The sequence below is a fragment of the Pseudochaenichthys georgianus genome, chromosome 8 (genome assembly GCF_902827115.2).
Source record: "Pseudochaenichthys georgianus chromosome 8, fPseGeo1.2, whole genome shotgun sequence".
In the NCBI taxonomy this organism is placed as follows: Eukaryota; Metazoa; Chordata; class Actinopteri; order Perciformes; family Channichthyidae; genus Pseudochaenichthys; species Pseudochaenichthys georgianus.
The window spans coordinates 3,331,153-3,350,704 of NC_047510.2; the positions used below are offsets into that span (position 1 = coordinate 3,331,153).

The 19,552-nt window shown below is 41.6% G+C and overlaps 1 protein-coding gene across 1 annotated transcript in view; it reads left to right on the plus strand.

Annotated features, from left to right (window-relative positions):
- The first annotated feature begins 4,073 nt into the window (after window positions 1-4,073).
- LOC117451659 (TANK-binding kinase 1-binding protein 1-like) overlaps window positions 4,074-19,552 on the plus strand; it is a 66,397-nt gene continuing 50,918 nt past the window's right edge. Inside the window, exon 1 of the mRNA XM_034090063.2 lies at window positions 4,074-4,196. Within this exon, the coding sequence (XP_033945954.1) occupies window positions 4,132-4,196 (65 nt within the window). The 5' untranslated portion in view covers window positions 4,074-4,131. The remainder of the gene's footprint in view (window positions 4,197-19,552) is intronic.

Consider the following 19,552-nt stretch of genomic DNA (forward strand, 5'->3'; position numbering starts at 1 on the left):
ACGCAGCACAGCTGGCCATTACCAACTTCACTTCAAGGCCACATCGTTGTGATGACACGCTTGTTTGTTGTTTGTACTGTTAAACATGTTCTAGTAAAGAAAACAACGGAATTCCTTTTGTCTTTAATTAATTTGTTCTCTCCCGCGGGGGGGTCGAATAATCGATTATTATTCACCAGGGCTGCCGAATAATCGATTTTGATCATGGTCAGTTTCTGGCAACCCTAGTAGCCAGTTGTGGTGAAGGCATCTGACTTACTTGAACCGAAATGTCTACGTGCATAGCAGAAGATGGCATCTTTTTTACATGAATATTCCAGCCAATCTCTGTGAAACCATAAGCTGCAAAATGAGCGCCTTACCCCACTGTACAGGCGAGTATTTATTTTAGTACTTTATTTGAACAACACAGTTAATTGGTAAGAGGAGAGGAGAGAACAAGAGGAGCACCAGAAACCCCCACTAGACTGTGGAGTCCACTTTTCAATACACTTCAGCAGGGCTAGTTTGTAGCCCTGCTGAAGTGTATTTAATGCACTTAATGCACCCTTATGCACCCCCGTAGAACCGGGCCTGTTGCAGCCCCAACAACAGCCTGTGATCATCAACAATCTGCAAGCAATGCTTCATCTGCTAAAATAAAGTGACATCACAGTGATGCCCTTCGGCTTGTTCGGCCCTAAAAGCTGAAACAAAAGAGAGGTATAAAAAAACACCAAAAGAAAAATCTTAAAATAATACATTTAAAAACTACAACAAAATAAACAAGCAAACAAAAACATCTCGTTTATAGTTTATTATCTTTCTGTCTTGAAAAATATATTTCACTTTATCAGGAAGCACAGAGTTGGTTAGGTATTCTGTTTCTATGTAGTACATAAAATAAGATGTACTTTATTAATCCCAATTTGCAGCAGCATAAAACAAAACAAGGCATTGCACATAATACCAAATTAAAAGAGTAGAAATAAACAATTCTAAAATATAAACATCTCAAAAAAGAAATAGAAATAAACCAGCATTACAGAGTAAGACTAATGTACAGATAATTGATATTAAATGCTGGTTAATGTCTGGTTCATGTCCCTGAATAAATGGATGAGAGAAGAAAAATGACTGCGCATACTTTATTAGTTTAACAGGTTTTAATTGTGTACAATGCTTTTGTGTTTTTCCCCTTCAATTCTGAGAAACAACTTATTTTCTCTGAAATGTGGAGCGCCAAAGAGACTCCTCCGCTCCCTCCACTGGCTTCCGGTAACTGCTAGAATCCATTTCAAGACACTGGTACTTGCGTACCATGCTGCGAATGGATCTGGCCCTTCCTACATCTAGGACATGGTTAAACCGTACACCCCAGCGCGTGCTCTACGCTCTGCATCAGCCAAACGACTCGCTGCACCCTCGCTGCGAGGGGAACCCAAGTTCCCATCAGCAAAAACACGTGGGTTTGCTATCCTGGCTCCAAGATGGTGGAATGAGCTCCCCCGCTTACACACCTTCCGGCGCAGACTGAAAATTCATCTCTTTCGACTCCACTTCGAGCGATAGAATTACTAACAAAGAACTGCTAACAAAGCACTTATATACTAATAAAGGACTGGCTTATCTAAAGCCAGTTGAGTAGCACTTGAAATGTTTTGGCTCTATGAAACCTGATGTACTTTATGATTCTGTTTTCTTCAAGGTTGAATGCACTTATTGTAAGTCGCTTTGGATAAAGATAAGATGAACTTTTATTAATCCCTCATGGGGAAATTAATTCTCTGCATTATAAAAGCGTCAGCTAAATGCAATGTAATGGAATGGACGCTCACATTGCCTTTAAGAGCTGCCGACATAAACGGATGCGGTGCTTCCCTGAGCGTCAAATGCCGCCGCCGATGAGAATACATTGCAACCAGTTGAAAACTCTTTGCGTCCCTTTATGAACTTTTCGGACGTGTAATTAGCTAAAGCTTTGTTGTTTATTGATATCAGACAATGATACTACGGATTATTCAATTATTAATTAAATATTTCGTTTTGTTATTGCATTCATTTGTATAGTACTGTATCATGTCTGTATCATCTTTTGTTTCATTTGTATTTGCTTTGGTTTTACGAGCTCGGAAAAAAATAAATAAACTAAACTAAACTATGAAGCTGAAGGAGCCTCGGCGCGTCCCAACTGCACGCCACGGGACCCTGACCACGCGTCGCTCCTGGACGTTTAGGGAGTGAGAGTGTGTTGGTTTATTTGACAGTTTTGTACCTCTTTTTTTATTTACAGTGTCACAAATAATCAGATCAAACCCAGATGTATAAAATAGAAATTGAAGTGCATTTGTCAATAGAAATATAATGTTACAATTCATTTAAACTAACAATTACGGTTAAATTAATGTTGGCGAGACTGGTTGTCCATAATATATTTTTCGCACTATGAGTGAAAGTGTGAGCAGCACATTCAATCAATCAATCAATGTTTATTTATATAGCCCAATATCACAAATGTTACATTTGTCTCAGTGGTCTTCACAGTGTGTACAGAATATCAGTATGACAATACGACACCCTCTGTCCTTAGACCCTCACATCGTACAAGGAAAAACTTCCAAAGAAAACCCAGTTTAAAGGGAAAAATGGGAGAAACCTCAGGGAGAGCAACAGAGGAGGGATCCCTCTCCCAGGACGGACAGACGTGCAATAGATGCCGTGTGTAAATTGAAAAGATAATACATTTGCAACATAGGTAGTCCAAATGTTTGGAAATGCATGTGTGTATAATAGGAAGATGAATCCACGAGGATATCCATCCAGGACCGATGATCCAGGACCACAGCCACGACTCGCGATCCAGGGCTCGCGATCCAGGACACAGGACCGCAGGAACATCCATGACTCCGGATCCCGGCGTATATAGACACCAAAAAGAAAGACATTTGGGGAAGCTGGGTTAATCGGAACATGAGAGTACACAGGTACAGACAGAGAGAAGGAAGAAGGAAGATGTCCCCCGACAAACTAAGCCTATATCAGCAAAACTAGGGGCTGAATCTAATCAGCCCTAACTATAAGCTTTATCAAAAAGGAAGGTCTTAAGCGCACTCTTAAAAACGGATAGGGTGTCTGCCGCCCGAACACAAACTGGAAGCTGATTCCACAAATGTGGAGCTTGATAAGAAAAGGCTCTGGCTCCCATTGTACTTTTAGAGACTCTAGGAACAACCAACAACCCTGTATTCTTGGAACGCAATGCCCTAGTAGGCCAGTAGGGTATAATGAGTTCTTTAAGGTAAGATGGCGCCTGCCCATTAAGGGCTTTGTAGGCGAGAAGAATAATTTTAAATTCTATCCTGTGTTCTATAGGGAGCCAGTGTAAGGCAGCCAGAACAGGAGTAATGTGGTCCCTTCTCCTAACTCTGGTTAGTACACGAGCCGCAGCATTTTGAATCAGCTGAAGCGACTTGACTGACTTCTTGGTACTCCCTGATAATAAAGAGTTACAATAATCCAGCCTAGAAGTAACAAATGCATGGACTAGTTTCTCTGCATCGTTTTGAGGCAAGATATGCCTGATTTCTGCAATGTCTGATGGCTGTAAAAACAGGTTTCTGTATTGTTGATCTAAAAAACATTGATGCAATAAAGTAGTTCCATTATATAACTTCATAAACTGTCTATTAAAAATATTTTCTCAGCTCCAGACAAACTGTATTAGGAGGCAGAGGGGGCAACATGTCTCTTTTGATAATAAAGGTTGCTGCCCCTAGGCTAAGATAAAGGACAGAAATAACATCCATAGATCTGATCATTATGTAAGTGCAGGAAAGGATATTGATAAATGGAGGTTGCATTCTGAGAAATAAGTAGGCTATATATAGCCTATTACTAATGCAATGTCTACACTTTTTTTTACATTAAACTAACTATGAATATATCCTGTAAAATATAAATAAAAACGATGGGAGTCCTCATCCATCCTCTCCTCCCCTTCTCAATGTACGGTCAAAGGGGGAGGGACACACACACACACACACACACACACACACACACACACACACACACACACACACACACACACACACACACACACACACACACACACACACACACACACACACACACACACACACTCTCTCTCTGCTGATGTCAGGCTCCAGTCATGTCGACCCTCCTCAGCACCATCATCTCCATGGCTGTTCTACAGAGACGTGAGTACCACCGTCGTGCTTCTCCCCCGCTCCCCTGTGTATGTGTGCCGCTCCTGGCTGCAGGTAGCCCGGCTTCTCTCTGCTCGGTACCGGGACGAACCGGGGAGAGCTGTCGGTGTTTGTGACGGGGCAGGCGGGATGCTCGGTGCGCAGCAGAGAGCAGTAACGCTGTTATGGTTATTAATAAATATTAAGGACAGCAGACATCCCATAATTATTAGAGGGAATGTGCCAGAGGATTAATGCAGGAGTCTTCATTATTAGTGATGCACTGAGGCAGTATTATGTGCAGGGACAGCGTGTTCCATGCTCATAACACACATTACAATTCACTGCCGACACAGAGCAGAATGCATGCGTTGCGTTCACGTGTTATCGGTTTTCTAGAAGAGATCTAAGCTGCAATATGGAATGAGAGAACACTTAACATGAAACCTCTCAATCACATGCATGCTATTACAGGTAGCATGTGCTTCTCATCAGTGCTTTTACTCAAGTATACTTAAGTAAGTAAGTTAACTATTAAGGTACTTGTATTTTACTATGTTCACATTATGCTGCTTTTATACTTTTACTTCAATACATTTTATAGGCAAATGTTGGACTTTTTACTCAATTTACATGTATTTTACACACACTTTAAAAAAGAAATTGTAAAAAAACGGAAATGTTCTGGCAGCTGGGGCGCCAGCTGCCAGATTTTTTAATGTCCGCTAAAAAAAGGAAAAAAACTGTAAAATAAAATACAGAGATAACATGTTAAAAAACAGTAACTTACCTTACCACAAGTAGCCTCTGTAATTGTACATGAAATATTCTTTTAACATTTATTATTTGTTAGAATAGAGTCATACACCTCTTGGAAACAGAAGATAAAGAAAAGCTAAAATACGGAAAATTACTTTTATTATTACAAAAAAGTACCATATATCTAAGACCATCAACAAGTAAAACACAAAGAAAAGAACGTCATTTTACTTTGCAAAAGCCTTAGTTTATATGAACTATCACATTTATTGCCAAAAAAATCTGTAATTTTACAAGAAATGTTTTTATAATTCCATTAAATCTTTTTCTTTTAACATGTATTAATTGTTAGAATAGAGTCACACACCTCTAGTGTAAGTAAATACAAATAAAACAGAATAGAAATAGTGCAAGAAGAGTCTATATGCAAGTCAATGGAATATGATTGCACTGCCGTACCAGGCCGTGATGCAGCCAGTCAGAGGTCCATGTTGAACCTGCTCAGCCTTGCGGAACAATTACCTCATAATGTCCAGGGACTTTTCACACGGAGAGAAAACATACACATGTTGAGAGGAAACTGCATTCTTTTTTTTAAACCACCCACACGAACAAATTCCAAACTTAATTTCATCACAACAGAAGGTGTTCATCAGTGGAATAACTGTAATGATGAGCTGAAATACTGTGCAACTTTATCTAAACTAAAACTATCATTTAGAAACCAAATCCTGAATGGTTCTGAGCAGGACCGGTGAAGTGATGCTTGCTATTTCTTGTCGTTGTAAAAGTTATTTATTTTTGGTTGTTTTGTACAAAATAATGATTTGTTTAAAATAATGAATCAACTATGACGGAAGCTGATGACGATGACCTAAACTTGTATTTTCATGAACAATGTACGCTAAGGGGGGGTAGGACCAGAACCGCTTTTAAGCTTCTTCGTGCCTCTTTTGAACATGATAGAAACTTTGAGAATACATTTTTTTTATACCTTGAACCTTGAGTTATTATTATCGTTTGTTTTGTTTCTAACATGTTCAATAAATTAATACCATAGACTAATACCATTTTTTTTTTTAAAGAGCCGCTGTCTAGCTGTTTTGGTGATGGTGTTTGTGTGATGAGTCCATGTCAGGTCCTCAGTGATGTGGACACAGAGGAACCCATCGCATTTCGGTGCAAGAAATAGTTGCGTCTTCCTCATCAGATTCCATTGTCATCAGGTGCTGACACTCACGCTAACCCTTTACTTGGTGGTAGAAGTACAATATTCTATACTTGTGTGTTTCTCTGTTATAGACCACACATACACTAAACCTGCTCCATGGCTGTATGAATGTGCTGTTGTGTTGATATTAATAAGTTAAGGAAATCAACCGCTACCAAGAATCTTGTGTGTTCTTCCCGACACCCCAAAGTGTAAGTCACTCAGAGTAAAACCTTCCCCTATATACAGTCCTGCCTGAATCCCTATTCAATAGGACTCCTTGAAAACAATTCCCTTTTTCCAAATAACTGAATTGGTTTTCTTTTTTTGTCGACAAAGGGCCCTCTTTCGGTCATTTTCATTGAGCTGAAGTAAACATACCACCGATTGGCTAAGAGTGAGTTTGGGCTTTTAGGGAGGAGCCAAAGCACACCACTGCAAAGGAAAGGGGTACGCTGCATTTATAACCCAAGACAAAACGAGAGCATAATGCGAAACAGAATGCAGCACAATAATCTTTTTATCTCGATTATCTTGTATTGTCAGGAGCACTTATCGTGTGTCAGAAATTTGCACAATCCTCTACTCTGTGGTTTAAGATGGAATGACTTAATAATTACAATTCAAGTCTTACCTCTGCAAGAACTCCAGGGTAGCTCCCAGTTCTGAGCAATAACTGATGTTGAGGCAGTAATATGGTGCAAACATCAGCATCAGGGCGTCGACAACATTCGGGACACTGCCACTGACGTCTGGTCTGGTCCGGTCCTCTGCTTTCATGTAGTGTCCAGCTGTCAGGGGAGATAAATCCCAAAGATATTTGGTGCAGATTGTTTTTTTTGTTTTTTTTTGGTGATCACATGGCCAATTGTAATTTAGGAATTATCAGCTCCTGCAGCTTTCTTTTCTTTCTTAAGTGTTTCCTAATGTTAACAGTGTAGAAAATGTCACATCATAAGGGATAGTTTGGGTGTTTAAAGTGGGGTTGTTGTTTACTTATCCATAGTCAGTGTATTACCTGGGGTGGTGGGAAGGGAGAACTGGGCCTCGGCATCGGCAGGAGTGTTTGGGTCTGATTCCTCACCATGCCGAGAGGCCCTCTCTCCTTATTTCTTCTGCCCCAGTCACCACTGCAATCTGGCTCCTCTGTCCTCTTGACTTGTGGTTCTGCAGGCTTAGTTCAACCTAGGAATTTCAACAATGCTCCTGTAAAATATAGTTATAGTATTATGTGTCAACATTCAAATAACATACATTGGAGAGCAAAATGTGAGATTCCATTGACTGTAGGCTACATATTATACACACAATTGACAGCAAGGGCAATAACAACTAAAATGTGAACTAACTTGAATGCATTAGTACACAACACATAGCCTAACTAATGTTAGCCTACATAGTTACTAACATCAGAAGACATAGACTAACTGTGGTTACATTACTTAACTAGCTAGCTACAGCAACAGAAAATATTTTCATTCATCATCTTCACCAGTCAGAAAATGTCCGATAGCCGCAATGCTAATTTCCGCTATGTTAAACTCCATTGACTTATGCTAAAAAGTCCGCTATTTGTGGCCGTTCTGGTTCGACTTCAGTTGACTGTAACATCGAAAATCTTACCGAATTGAATGTTCTCAAAGCTGCAGAAGGGTTAGCTAATTTAGCTGTTGTAGTGCAGAGAGACGGGACCTACGGATGAAGCAACTAGACTACTTGTAGTGTACATGCAGAATTATTTCAATTTAAAATAGTTTTAAATGCTCACACACATACCCGACTCTCCGTTTTGAAGCACCTGATGAATGCTTTCTCTTTGACGGCGCCATCATCAACAGACAGAGGCAACGCACTTGCATTTGAATCTGCCAATCAGATCAATCTATTACTGGAGACGGGGGGCCTCCCCGAAATATGTGAGATTGATTGGTTTTATGATCACTGGCACGTAATGTGTCCAATAAGAACGTTAACACGTTTTAGAGCGTTATAAAAATATTTGTTTAGCGAAGACGGAGGTCAGTTTTGGATAGCGGAAAGCTACATTACCCATGATCCTCAGCCACTGTCATCCGGAAGTGGCGCTTCGATTACTGTTTTGGGCTTTCTGCCGTGGATGGGCTACATTCCACTCCAAATAGCCGGTCGGCCGCAACCAGAATCCATTTATAAATAATTTTTGGTCTAGCCAAAGTGCTGTACATATAATAAAAAATAGCCTACAGTAGAGACACTTTACAGCAAATAAAACAGTACAGATTGTTCAGAATATCAGTATGAGAAAAACGACACCCTCTGTCCTTAGACCCTCTATCCTTAGACCCTCACATCGTACAAGGAAAAACTTCCAGAGAAAACCCACAGTTTAAGGGGAACATGGGAGAAACCTCAGGGAGAGCAACAGAGGAGGGATCCCTCTCCCAGGACGGACAGACGTGCAATAGATGCCGTGTGTAAATCCAAGAAATAATACATTTTACAGCATATAGACCGAATGTTAGGAAATGCATGTGTATGTAATAAGAAGATGAATCCACGAGGATGTCAGCTACAATAATAATAATAATAATAATAATAATAATACATTTTATTTTTAGGCGCCTTTCATGACACCCAAGGACACCGTACATTTAAAAAATAAATAAAAATAAAAATAACTAAATAAAAAATAAATAAAATAAAAGCTACACTACAGTGAGTAAGCAGATTTGAACAGGTGCGGTTTTTAATTGGGATTTGAATAAGGTGATTGTGTCTGACTGTCGGATGTGCGGGGGGAGGGAGTTCCAGAGTCTGGGAGCAGTGCAGCTAAAAGCCCGAGCACCCATGGTGACGAGGCGTGGGGTGGGGACGGTCAGCAGACCAGCAGAGGAGGAGCGGAGGGAGCGAGAGGGGGTGTACTCCTGAAGAAGGTCAGCCAGATAGGGGGGGGCCAGGTTATGTAGGGCTTTGTAAGTGAGCAGTAGGTTTTTGAAGTTGATACGGGATTGAACAGGGAGCCAGTGGAGTTGGATGAGGATGGGGGTGATGTGTTCGGAGGCCTTGGTGCCGGTGATGATCTGGGCTGCGGAGTTCTGTATGATTTGTAGTTTATTGATGAGCTTGGTGGGTATGCCTGAGAGGATGGCGTTACAGTAGTCGATGCGGGACGTGACAAATGCATTGACCAGGACTTCAGTGTTCGATTGAGAAAGGGATGGGCGGAGTCTGGAGATGTTGCGTATGTGGAAGAAGGCAGTCCGGGTGATGTTATTTATGTGAGGTGCAAATGAGAGGGAGCTGTCCAGGATGACACCAAGGCTCTTAACCTGGCCAGAGAAGGGGATGGAGTGGCCATCAATGATGAGGTTGGAGGCAGGGGAGGATGAGGTTTTGGAGAGGGTGGTTTTGGTGCCAACCAGCAGGGCTTCGGTTTTGCTACCGTTGAGTTTTAGGAGGTTCCTGTTCATCCAGCTCCTGATGTCCTGGAGGCAGTTGGTGAGAGAGGTTGGGGGGAGGGCAGTGTTGGGTTTGCTGGAAATGTAGACCTGGGTATCGTCGGCGTAACAGTGGAAATGGACATCATGATGACGGGGGATAGTGCCAAGGGGGAGCAGGTAGACAATAAACAGGAGTGGACCCAATACTGACCCCTGAGGAACACCATGTGAGACAGTGGAGCAGCTTGACCGGTGGGTGCTGAGACGGACATATTGTTCCCTGTCTGTGAGGTAGGACGAAAACCATGAGAGGATGGTGAGCAGTCCAGAGTCAGCTGCACGGAGGAGGTCGTTGGTGACTTTTACCAGCGCTGTTTCGGTGCTGTGCTTTGAGCGGAAACCCGATTGGAAGGGTTCATGAAGGTTGTTTTTGTCCAGGTGTTGTTGAAGTTGGTCAGCAACCACTCTTTCAAGGATTTTTGAGATGAAGGAGAGGTTAGAGATGGGCCTGTAGTTATTCAGGTCATCTCGGTCAGCTCCAGGTTTTTTGAGTGTTGGTGTTATTGCAGCAGTTTTGAAGTTTGGCGGTACAGTTCCAGTTGCGAGGGACGAGTTAATGATTCTTGTGATCAAGGGGCAAGTAGAGGGCACACAGGTTTTAACGAGGGCAGTGGGGAGTGGGTCGAGCTGACAGGTAGTAGGTTTGGATTTACGGATAAGCTCAGTGATGGAGAACTCAGTAGCTGCCGAGAAATTGGACAGGGTGGGGATTAGCTGGTGGCTGGTGGAGCTCAGCCACTGTGGGTCGTCTTTGGAGATTGTAGATGCAGCCAGTTGCAGGTGGATGGTGTTGATTTTGCTATTGAAGAAATTCAGAAAGTCATTGAAGTCAGCAGATGAGATGTCAGTGGGGATGGTACAATACTGAGGAAGCCATCAGGGAAGCAGCATGACGAGACCCAAGGCAGGACTGCAGAGACAGGTTCAGCCACGACCCGAAGTCCACGACTTAATCCAGAACTCAGGATAGAGGATCCAAGACACAGGACTACAGCAAGAGGATCAGCCTCGACTCCGGATCCCGGCGTAGATATAGATACAAAACAAGAACAAAGATTTGGCTGGGTTAATCGGAACAAGAGAATACACAGACACAGACAGAGAGGGGGAAGGTCATTGGATAAAAGTTATTCTTGATAACCCTCTAGAAAGATCTCATGATCTTGTAATGCACTGTTGAGGAACCTGTGACCCAAGTTGTTCATTCATTGCATAACTACACCGTAGTTGTGAATATGATATGTCAATACATGAAAATCTTGAAATCTTGAAAGGGATGTGCAAAATAGCCATTATACAGTCTTTAATGAACTATTAGTAGAGAATAACGAGTAATGAATATACTTTATTACTCGTTTCCATTCATGTCAATTGCAGATACATGTTTAGTCTTCTCAAGCACCAACTATCAAATATCTCTCCTGATTGTTGGCACTTGACAATCACCTTCCCTGAATTTACTCAGGTCACGTGTAACTAAAGTCTGATTTAAGGGTTGTTTATATTTCACATCATTAATCAGAATCTGCAAAGTAACTCAAATAAATGCAGTGGAGTAAAAATACCAGGTTAACCTCTGAATTGTAGTGGAGTAGAATTACAAAGTAACAATGAGCTGTCATGTGGGTATATATTAATGCTATATATTAATGCTGCGCATTATGGACACAAGCGATTTTCACCCATTTATTAATTATATGTTTTACATTTGATAACACCAATGTGTGGCAACTTCTAATTGTGGGAAAAACGAAAACGTTCAGTAGAGACGTCCCATAGAACATTTTGCGAAACACAATAGCCAGCAGTTCTGGGGGGGCGTTCGATTCCAGTTTTGGATAGTCTGGCGTGGTTTTGTTCCATTTCACACAGCTGTTTGACGCTCGCCGTAACCTTGGCGCACTGCCACTCAAACATCCAATCCAAGAGCTTGAAGATTAATCACGGGGACTGTAGTCCTAAACAATAGCTGGGGATTATGGGTAGTGTCGTGTCTTCGGCCATCCTAAACTCAGAAAGGTTTTTCGGATTTAATATCGCATTAACACCATATCCCTACATGCATTGCGGCTAAAACATCCAATCAGCGAGCTTAAACCGCTGAGGATCTTGGGTAATCAGTTCAGTGGCTGTGTATCGCAATGATGCTCGAAATGTCCCTTATAGGCCTACGTCTGTTTCCGGTTATTTTTATTTTGAAATTCAGTTCCTGACGGACGCCAAAAAAGCCCGAGATTATGGAATCAAACAAATAAATAAAAACAAGGATAATTGTGTGTTATTGGTGAGTAAATAACAGTGTGTTATTTTGAAAAGAATAACAAATTAGAAGGAAAAAATATTAAAAAAATACAGATTTCAGTATTCTGAGGCTCTGAGCCCCATTTATTTTCCTCACAGATGACAAAAAAAGTCCGACATTATACGATTTAAAATAAAAACAATAATCGTGGCTTGATATTAAGTAAGAACATGTTTTATGAACCCCACAGCTTCCGGTCTTCCAAGACCCGAACAGACAAAAAGACGTGCTGCAGGCGCGAAACATACTACCAATAGAAATACATTGCTTTTAAAATAAATCGTTCTGTGTGACACGAAAAAAAGGGGAAATTCGTGTTGGTGAACACGAATCAATAGATTAAATGTCGTGACTATAACACAAAATGCCGTGAGACTGGGTTGGGCCATCGGGACGTTCGGGATGAATCCCGATGGGCCTGTACTGAAGTGGGCCGGTCGGATGATGTGGGCCGGTCGGATAAGTCACAAGTTCTGAGTGTTCTTTTACTGTCCAGTTAGCATATTCCAGTATATAGGAGCTGATAGAAATATTGATAAAGTCATATGAGCCACCTTCAGTTATTACCAAGCTCTCAGTTAACGATCTAACTGTAGCAGCAGTGAGTAGTGTCAGATTCATTTTAGTGTCCTGTCCTCACAGGTTACACACAGAGCCTTCTAGATATATCATAATCTAAAAGTTCCCTTGGTACACTGCTATGTCGTGTACTGTGGACACACTCGACCATGTAGTGTTGATTCAAACTGCACATGATTGCAAAGCCCTTAGCTAGCTAGCAATGATCACTCGCAGTACCAAGTCATTACAGGTGGCTTCTTTTCAACACCACTATCGTACGGTGACCGACAAGTGCAAATGAGCAACAACAGCACAAAACATTTCCATTAGGAGAAATTCAATGCAGCTTCAGAAAAGATGCAAATATAAACACACAACTGTGCCAAAACACATGCCAGTGTTTACTAAAGGCACTTAATAAACCACACGCTGCAAATACAAAACGCTGCAAGAAGCTCAAAACACAAAAGATACCAGGGGACACTAAAAGGTGAGACCGACAGCTGGGATCAGGAGTGCTTATTGGAGTTCGGGCAGAGCTTTTTATTTGCAGCATTTTGTATTTGCAGCCTTTCATTTATACTTTTAGTAAATGTTGCGCATGTTTCGTCAAGTTAGTGAATATTTTCTAAATGCTGAATGTGTTTCTTCATTTGCATGTGTTTTGGCACATTATATTTTTGATTGATTGATTATGTAGCCAAGATGGCGATCATTGAGTGTAGGAAGTGTCCATGGTTCCACACTCAACTTTTTGACTGTTACCATCCAGGAATGTTGCCATACTTGACCTGGGTCGCACCTTTGTACTCAAAGAAGCACAATATACTGTAGTACAGAAGTATGTGAAGTGAGACAATGCATAAGACTGTTTCATTAGACTCAAGGGCAATAACAGACCAGTGTAGTTGTTACAAACTAAACATGCTATGAAGCAGCTTACATAGTGACAGACTGAATCAGATATGATTTTAATTAAACAGAGCACTAGCTTGGACACACAGGACAGCAGATAATACACTTTCCTTATCCACCTGCTCTGTGCCTCTTGTCGCTCCATCAGTGATTTCCACTCTGCCCACATCTCTGTGTACTGTCATTAGGTGGGGGCAGATAGATTACTTTGTGCAGTGACCTTCTAACCATACTACTTATACGCATTAGAAAACACACATACACACTCACACGGGCTAATGAACATTATTCAACAGCTGCAAAATATGCAATTGGTTCAGCCACAAGCCAATTCTCAATGTGTGTGTCTGTGTGTATACTGTGTGTTGGATAAGGTCAATCTGTTTTCATTCAAAACTATTATGATTCCACAATTCAGCTAAGCTGTGTTTCAATGTGGGTATTACCTGCACCATTGGTACTCTGCAATGTCGGGTCGATAATTATGACACCTGAGAAATAATGTTTGGAAATGTTTTGATTTACAACAATGGGCAAACATGGGTCCCATCAAAAGGCGCTTTGTTGCATTAAGCTGTAGGCTCTGGTTAGGTTTAGGTGTGTTGTTTTCTTAAATGAAGACCTAATTTCACTTTTCTTTCTTTCGCTGACCCTATGACTCTACTCTTTGTTAATCAGAAATTGTGGTCAAATTTGCCAAAACACAGAAATATTGAGTTACAAGGGCTTGGGTCTTAGATTTTGCATTACCATTAGATTTCGTCAAGTCTCGCTAGGCTCTCTGCTTTAGGCCCTTGCAGGACACTATTAGTTATTAGAACTGTTAGCTATGGCCAAGCCCGCCTTAACCTGCCATCAGGCCCTGGGGGCTAGGGCTGATGGCAGGTTTTGTAGGCCCCCTATTTAAACAATAAATCAAAGTCATTTATAGCCTCGGCAGGCTCTGTGATCGCACACGCACGCACACACACACACGCATGCACGCACACATACACGCACACACACACACACACACACCACTAATTCAGCACCATGAACAGCAACATGGCCTCAATGCCAGGTATCAGTAGATGAGAATGATCATTATCTCCGGTGGATTAACACAAACCTAGTTATGCAAAACGATGCACAACACATTTAAAGCGCCACTCTCAAACTTTTTCTTCTCCGAAATGTTCTCCTAAACAACATTCATCTGTCACTCAATCACTCGCAATTTGAATAAGTCACATGTGAAACATATTCTCATTCTGATTGGCTGTTAAGTGGTGCCCACTGACTGTTTCGGAGTCATCATTTTTGAGAAAAATCTCTGGAATCCATCGATCTGATTGATTAGCGGACCAAATGATCAAAGTAGTACAGAGGGAAGATATTTTCGTTTGGATTACTGGTCTGGGGGAAGCTCGCGAGTGTGTGTGTGTATACGTGTGTGTGTGTGTGTGTGTGTATTTTTGCGTCTGTGTGTATTGTGTGTGTTTCCCGGGGAAAACACTCACGAGAAACACCGGCTGTTGTTATGCCTGCTGTGACGTCAAATTACTCCGTTCTCCGCTTGTAATTATGCCGTTAAAAGCTTCAACGTTGTATTTATCATCTGGATTGGCAGAAACAAGTTTAATATTCTGAAAGCCAAGACTTTGTTTCTTTGAAATCAGACAAAAACAAACTGTAACGGACCCTGCCGTGTTATCTATGATTACTATATGCCTTACATATTTACATTTTTATCTGAGACACCGAATACAGTGCAGACGCTTTTCTGCTTGCTCTTGCCTCTGCTTACTTTTTATGCTGATTTTCCTACTCTTATTCTCTGAAAACTTCGAGCAGCGGCTCCTGGACATTAACTTATCACTGGGACAGTTCAAATTCGTAAATAGACGGAGGGTTTCAGCCATATTTCAACATTTTTACGACGACCTCAGTCTTACAGTAGCGTGGCCTAGCAACAGCTAAAGCCTGGTAGGCTACTGCATGCTATTTAGCTTAAGCTAGTTGGTAGCAAAATGCCTCCGTTCTCTACAGATGACTTCCACAAACTTATACAGAAGATGGCCGTGTTGGAAATGAAAATGCAACGGTTGGAAGTTAACGTGGAAGTGATGGACTATGTCGTGGGAATGACACCACTTTACCAGTGTTGCAAAATAATGGAGAAGGGTATGCTAACTCACAACTAGTTAGCTGCTACAAGGATTCCAAGGAACAGGAGGGCTGTGTACCGGGTAATACATCTACAAGTGGTAGGCCTCCCTGGAACTCTCTGGGTGCAAAGCCTAAGAGTAAATCATTTCCATGGGATTTGGGAGGACGGATAACAGGCAGAGCCCAGCGCTCTGAAATCACATGAAGGAGATACAGAGGGTTTGCACCGATTCCTTCCTGGATTTCAAAGACCAAACTAAGGCGATACGCAGGGCTGGCAGCATGTCCTTTACCCCCGCTCCTCAACGACGCCCACCAAAATCACCGCAGAGACGTGCACCATCTCCCCGTCTTCATCACCGCGCCTACGTCAACCACCTCCCCCCCCCTGGCAGCATGTCCTTTACCCCCGCACCATCTCCCCCGTCTCCTGATAAGGATGTGTGTGTACAAAACGCAACAAACTCTTACTGATATGTGATGGGTCCAGGCTCAAGGGCGTATGGCACTCTCAACTCTTTCCAGGACATGCCGGGGCCCTGCCTGCCTATAGCTTTGCCGATATCTGTGTTGATAGGTAATAGATTAAGAGCGGTGAATCATTTTAGAAACAGGAAGCGCTCAAATGTTTGTGTGAGTTTATCTAATTTAGCATTGATTCCATGGCAGCCACAGATTGTTACAAAAAACATGACTGATAGTGTGTTTAACAAACTTAAACTAGCTTTATTAAATGTCAGGTCTTTGGCAGGAAAAACATTTTTAATCAATGATTTTATCACTGAGCACAATCTCGATTTTATGTTATTAACAGAAACTTGGATTGAACAAAGGAGTGAGGAAAGAATGCATAAGAAAGGGGGTGGAGTTGCTATTTTGTTCAATGATTCCCTTCAATGCAGGAAGACATCGTATGGAAACTTTGATTCTTTTGAATATGTGGCCCTTCAGCTGAAATGCTCCTCTCGAGCTCTGTTGCTAAATATCTATAGACCACCCAAATACTGTGCAAGCTTTTTTGATGACCTTACCGAACTGCTGTCTATAGTGTGTATTGACTTTGACCGTCTAGTAGGGCTGTGCATCTTCACTGGTCTCACGATTCGATTCGATTACGATTATCCTGTCAACGATTCGATTCGGTTCGATATCCCGGTGCATCACGGTGCATCACGATTCATACCAATGCGTTGCATCCTCAATTTTCTATATTACTGCACATGGCTTATTTTTCATCAATGCATACATGCAGTAAATACATATGAACTCTCTTTTTATTATTTAGAAAGTGCTTCAGAAATCAATAACATAAATGTCTTGACATTAATTTATAAACCAAAATAAATGAATTGTATAGGTCTAGCCTCCGTGTGTGAAGTTGTTCCATCCTCAAAAACAAAAAGCTAATGCTTCTGCAGTCTAGCTGCAGCTTCTAGCCACAGCCTTCTGTTAAAGAAAGGACACTGAAGGTCCTGAATGAGGCCTCACACACAGGACTTGAGTCTGAACACAGCAGACAACAGGAGTATTTACAACAGCATATACAAACAAAAATAGTGCATGTGGGTGCACACTTACATTCTCTGTCTTACTGTTACATAAATCCCATGAATGTATGAGATTAAATTAGCTTCATTATATCTCAGTGATTAAGTGAATAACAAAGTTTCTATCGGGTCGCTATCAGCATGTCACTCATTATTTTCAGGGAGGGGGCGGGGCTTGGAGGAACGGAGAGGAGATGGTGATCGCGGAAGTTTTTTTCCTCCTGCCTTCACAAACTTTACACACGTATATATCGTCTGAAAATTGCTAGAGGACATTCATACTTTGCAATCCAAGACTTAATTAAATCCACCAAACACCTGACATGATTGTAACGCGATTATTTTTGAAAAACATAAATCCCTGTCACACTCCGTGTCGCTGCGGCTCAGAGACACAGGGACCCTGTGTCTCTGAGCCGCAGCGACACAGAGTGATTGAGAGCGGGTCCTTCTGCTGTCGGTTCTGGACTGGTGTTCTTGTGTTGGTGGATAAAGCAGACTGCTCCGTGTTGCTGTGCCGCTGTCACGTCTGTTCCCTGATCTCTGCGTCACCGACCGCTTTGATATTAAAGTGACAGAAAAAACGTTATAGTAAAGCCGCGGCCGGTAAATCAGGAAGCAACGTTGCTACTCTATAACCGATTATCTTCCGTCACTGCATCGAGACCGAATCGTCCACGTCCGCATCGCAATGCATCGTAGAAATGATTATTTTCAACACCCCTACCGTCTAGTCATTGTTGGTGATTTTAACATCCATGTTGACAACCCCCAGGACAAAGGGGCAAAAGAACTGTTTTGTGTTCTTGATAGCTATGGACTGACTCAGCATGTGACGGAGCCCACGCACAATAAGGGGCACACTCTGGACTTACTTATCTCAAAGGGTCTGAATATCTCTAAGGTTGTGGTGACAGATGTTGCACTCTCTGACCATTCCTATGTTTTCTTTGAGAGCTCTATTTCTGTTCACAAAAATGTTCAAAAATATATAACCACAAAGCGATATTTAACTGAAAATACTAGGGAAATGTTTACTCAGAAATGTTCTTCCACACTTGCCCCTGCTAACATCTCAGTAAATGAGCTAGTAGATCATTTTAATTCAAAAATTAAAAATGTTATAGATGCCATTGCTCCAACTAAGGTAAAGGAAGTGTTTGGCAAGAAAATATCTCCATGGAGAAAGGCCATGACCGTTAAAACAGAAAAAAGAGAATGTCGAAAAGCTGAACGCAGGTGGCGAAAAACAAATCTCCAGGTTCACTTTGAAATCTATAAAGAGAGACTTGGCCTTTATAATTTGGAATTGAATAATGCACGACAGTCTTTCTTCTCTGACATCATTACCAACAACAAAAACAACGCACGTGCCTTGTTTGCTACCGTCGACAGACTAACTAACCCCCCAGTGTCAGTAGCCTCTGCATTTCTATCCACCAGGGCGTGCAATGATTTTGCCTTCTTCACTGACAAAATTCAGAAAATCAGACAAGCAGTCAGTGCCTCTGCATCAGGAACAGCAAATGTGTTGTCTCTGTGTCCACCTAATAAAAATGCAAGCACCATGACACAATTCCATCAGATTAATGATAAAAACCTAGAGGACATTATACAACTTCTGAAATTCTCCTCCTGCTGCCTTGATATTATTCCAACAGGATTGTTCAAAGATGTTTTGCCTTGCATGGCCTCAGATCTACTTCATATAGTAAACAAATCTCTTCACTCAGGTATTTTTCCACAGGCCCTGAAAACTGCAGTCATTAAACCGCTCTTAAAAAATAATAATCTAGATGCTTCAGTAATGAACAATTACAGGCCCATATCAAACCTCCCATTTCTAGGTAAGATCATTGACAAAGTTGTTTTTCAACAGTTCAGTAATGTTGTGCATTTAAATAACTGTTTCGATGTGTTCCAGTCAGGCTTTCGTCCAAACCACAGCACTGAGACTGCTCTTGTAAAGGTCTTTAATGACATCCACTTAAACACAGACAGTGGCAGAACTTCAGTGTTAGTATTATTAGATCTCAGTGCTGCGTTTGACACTGTTGACCACAGCATATTACTAGACCGACTGGAAAACTGGGTGGGACTTTCGGAAACAGTTCTAAATTGGTTTGAATCCTACCTAAAGGACAGAAACAACTTTGTTTCTATAGGTACATACACATCTGAGTTGACAAATATGACATGTGGGGTTCCTCAAGGCTCCATCTTGGGGCCTCTTCTCTTTAACATCTACATGCTACCACTGGCTCAGATAATGAAAAACAACAAAATAAGTTACCATAGCTATGCGGATGACACACACATTTACGTAACAATTTCACCAGGAGACTATGCTCCAATTCAAACACTGAGTAAGTGCATTGAACAAATCAATGACTGGATGTGTCAGAACTTTCTCCAATTAAACAAAGATAAAACTGAGGTAATGGTTT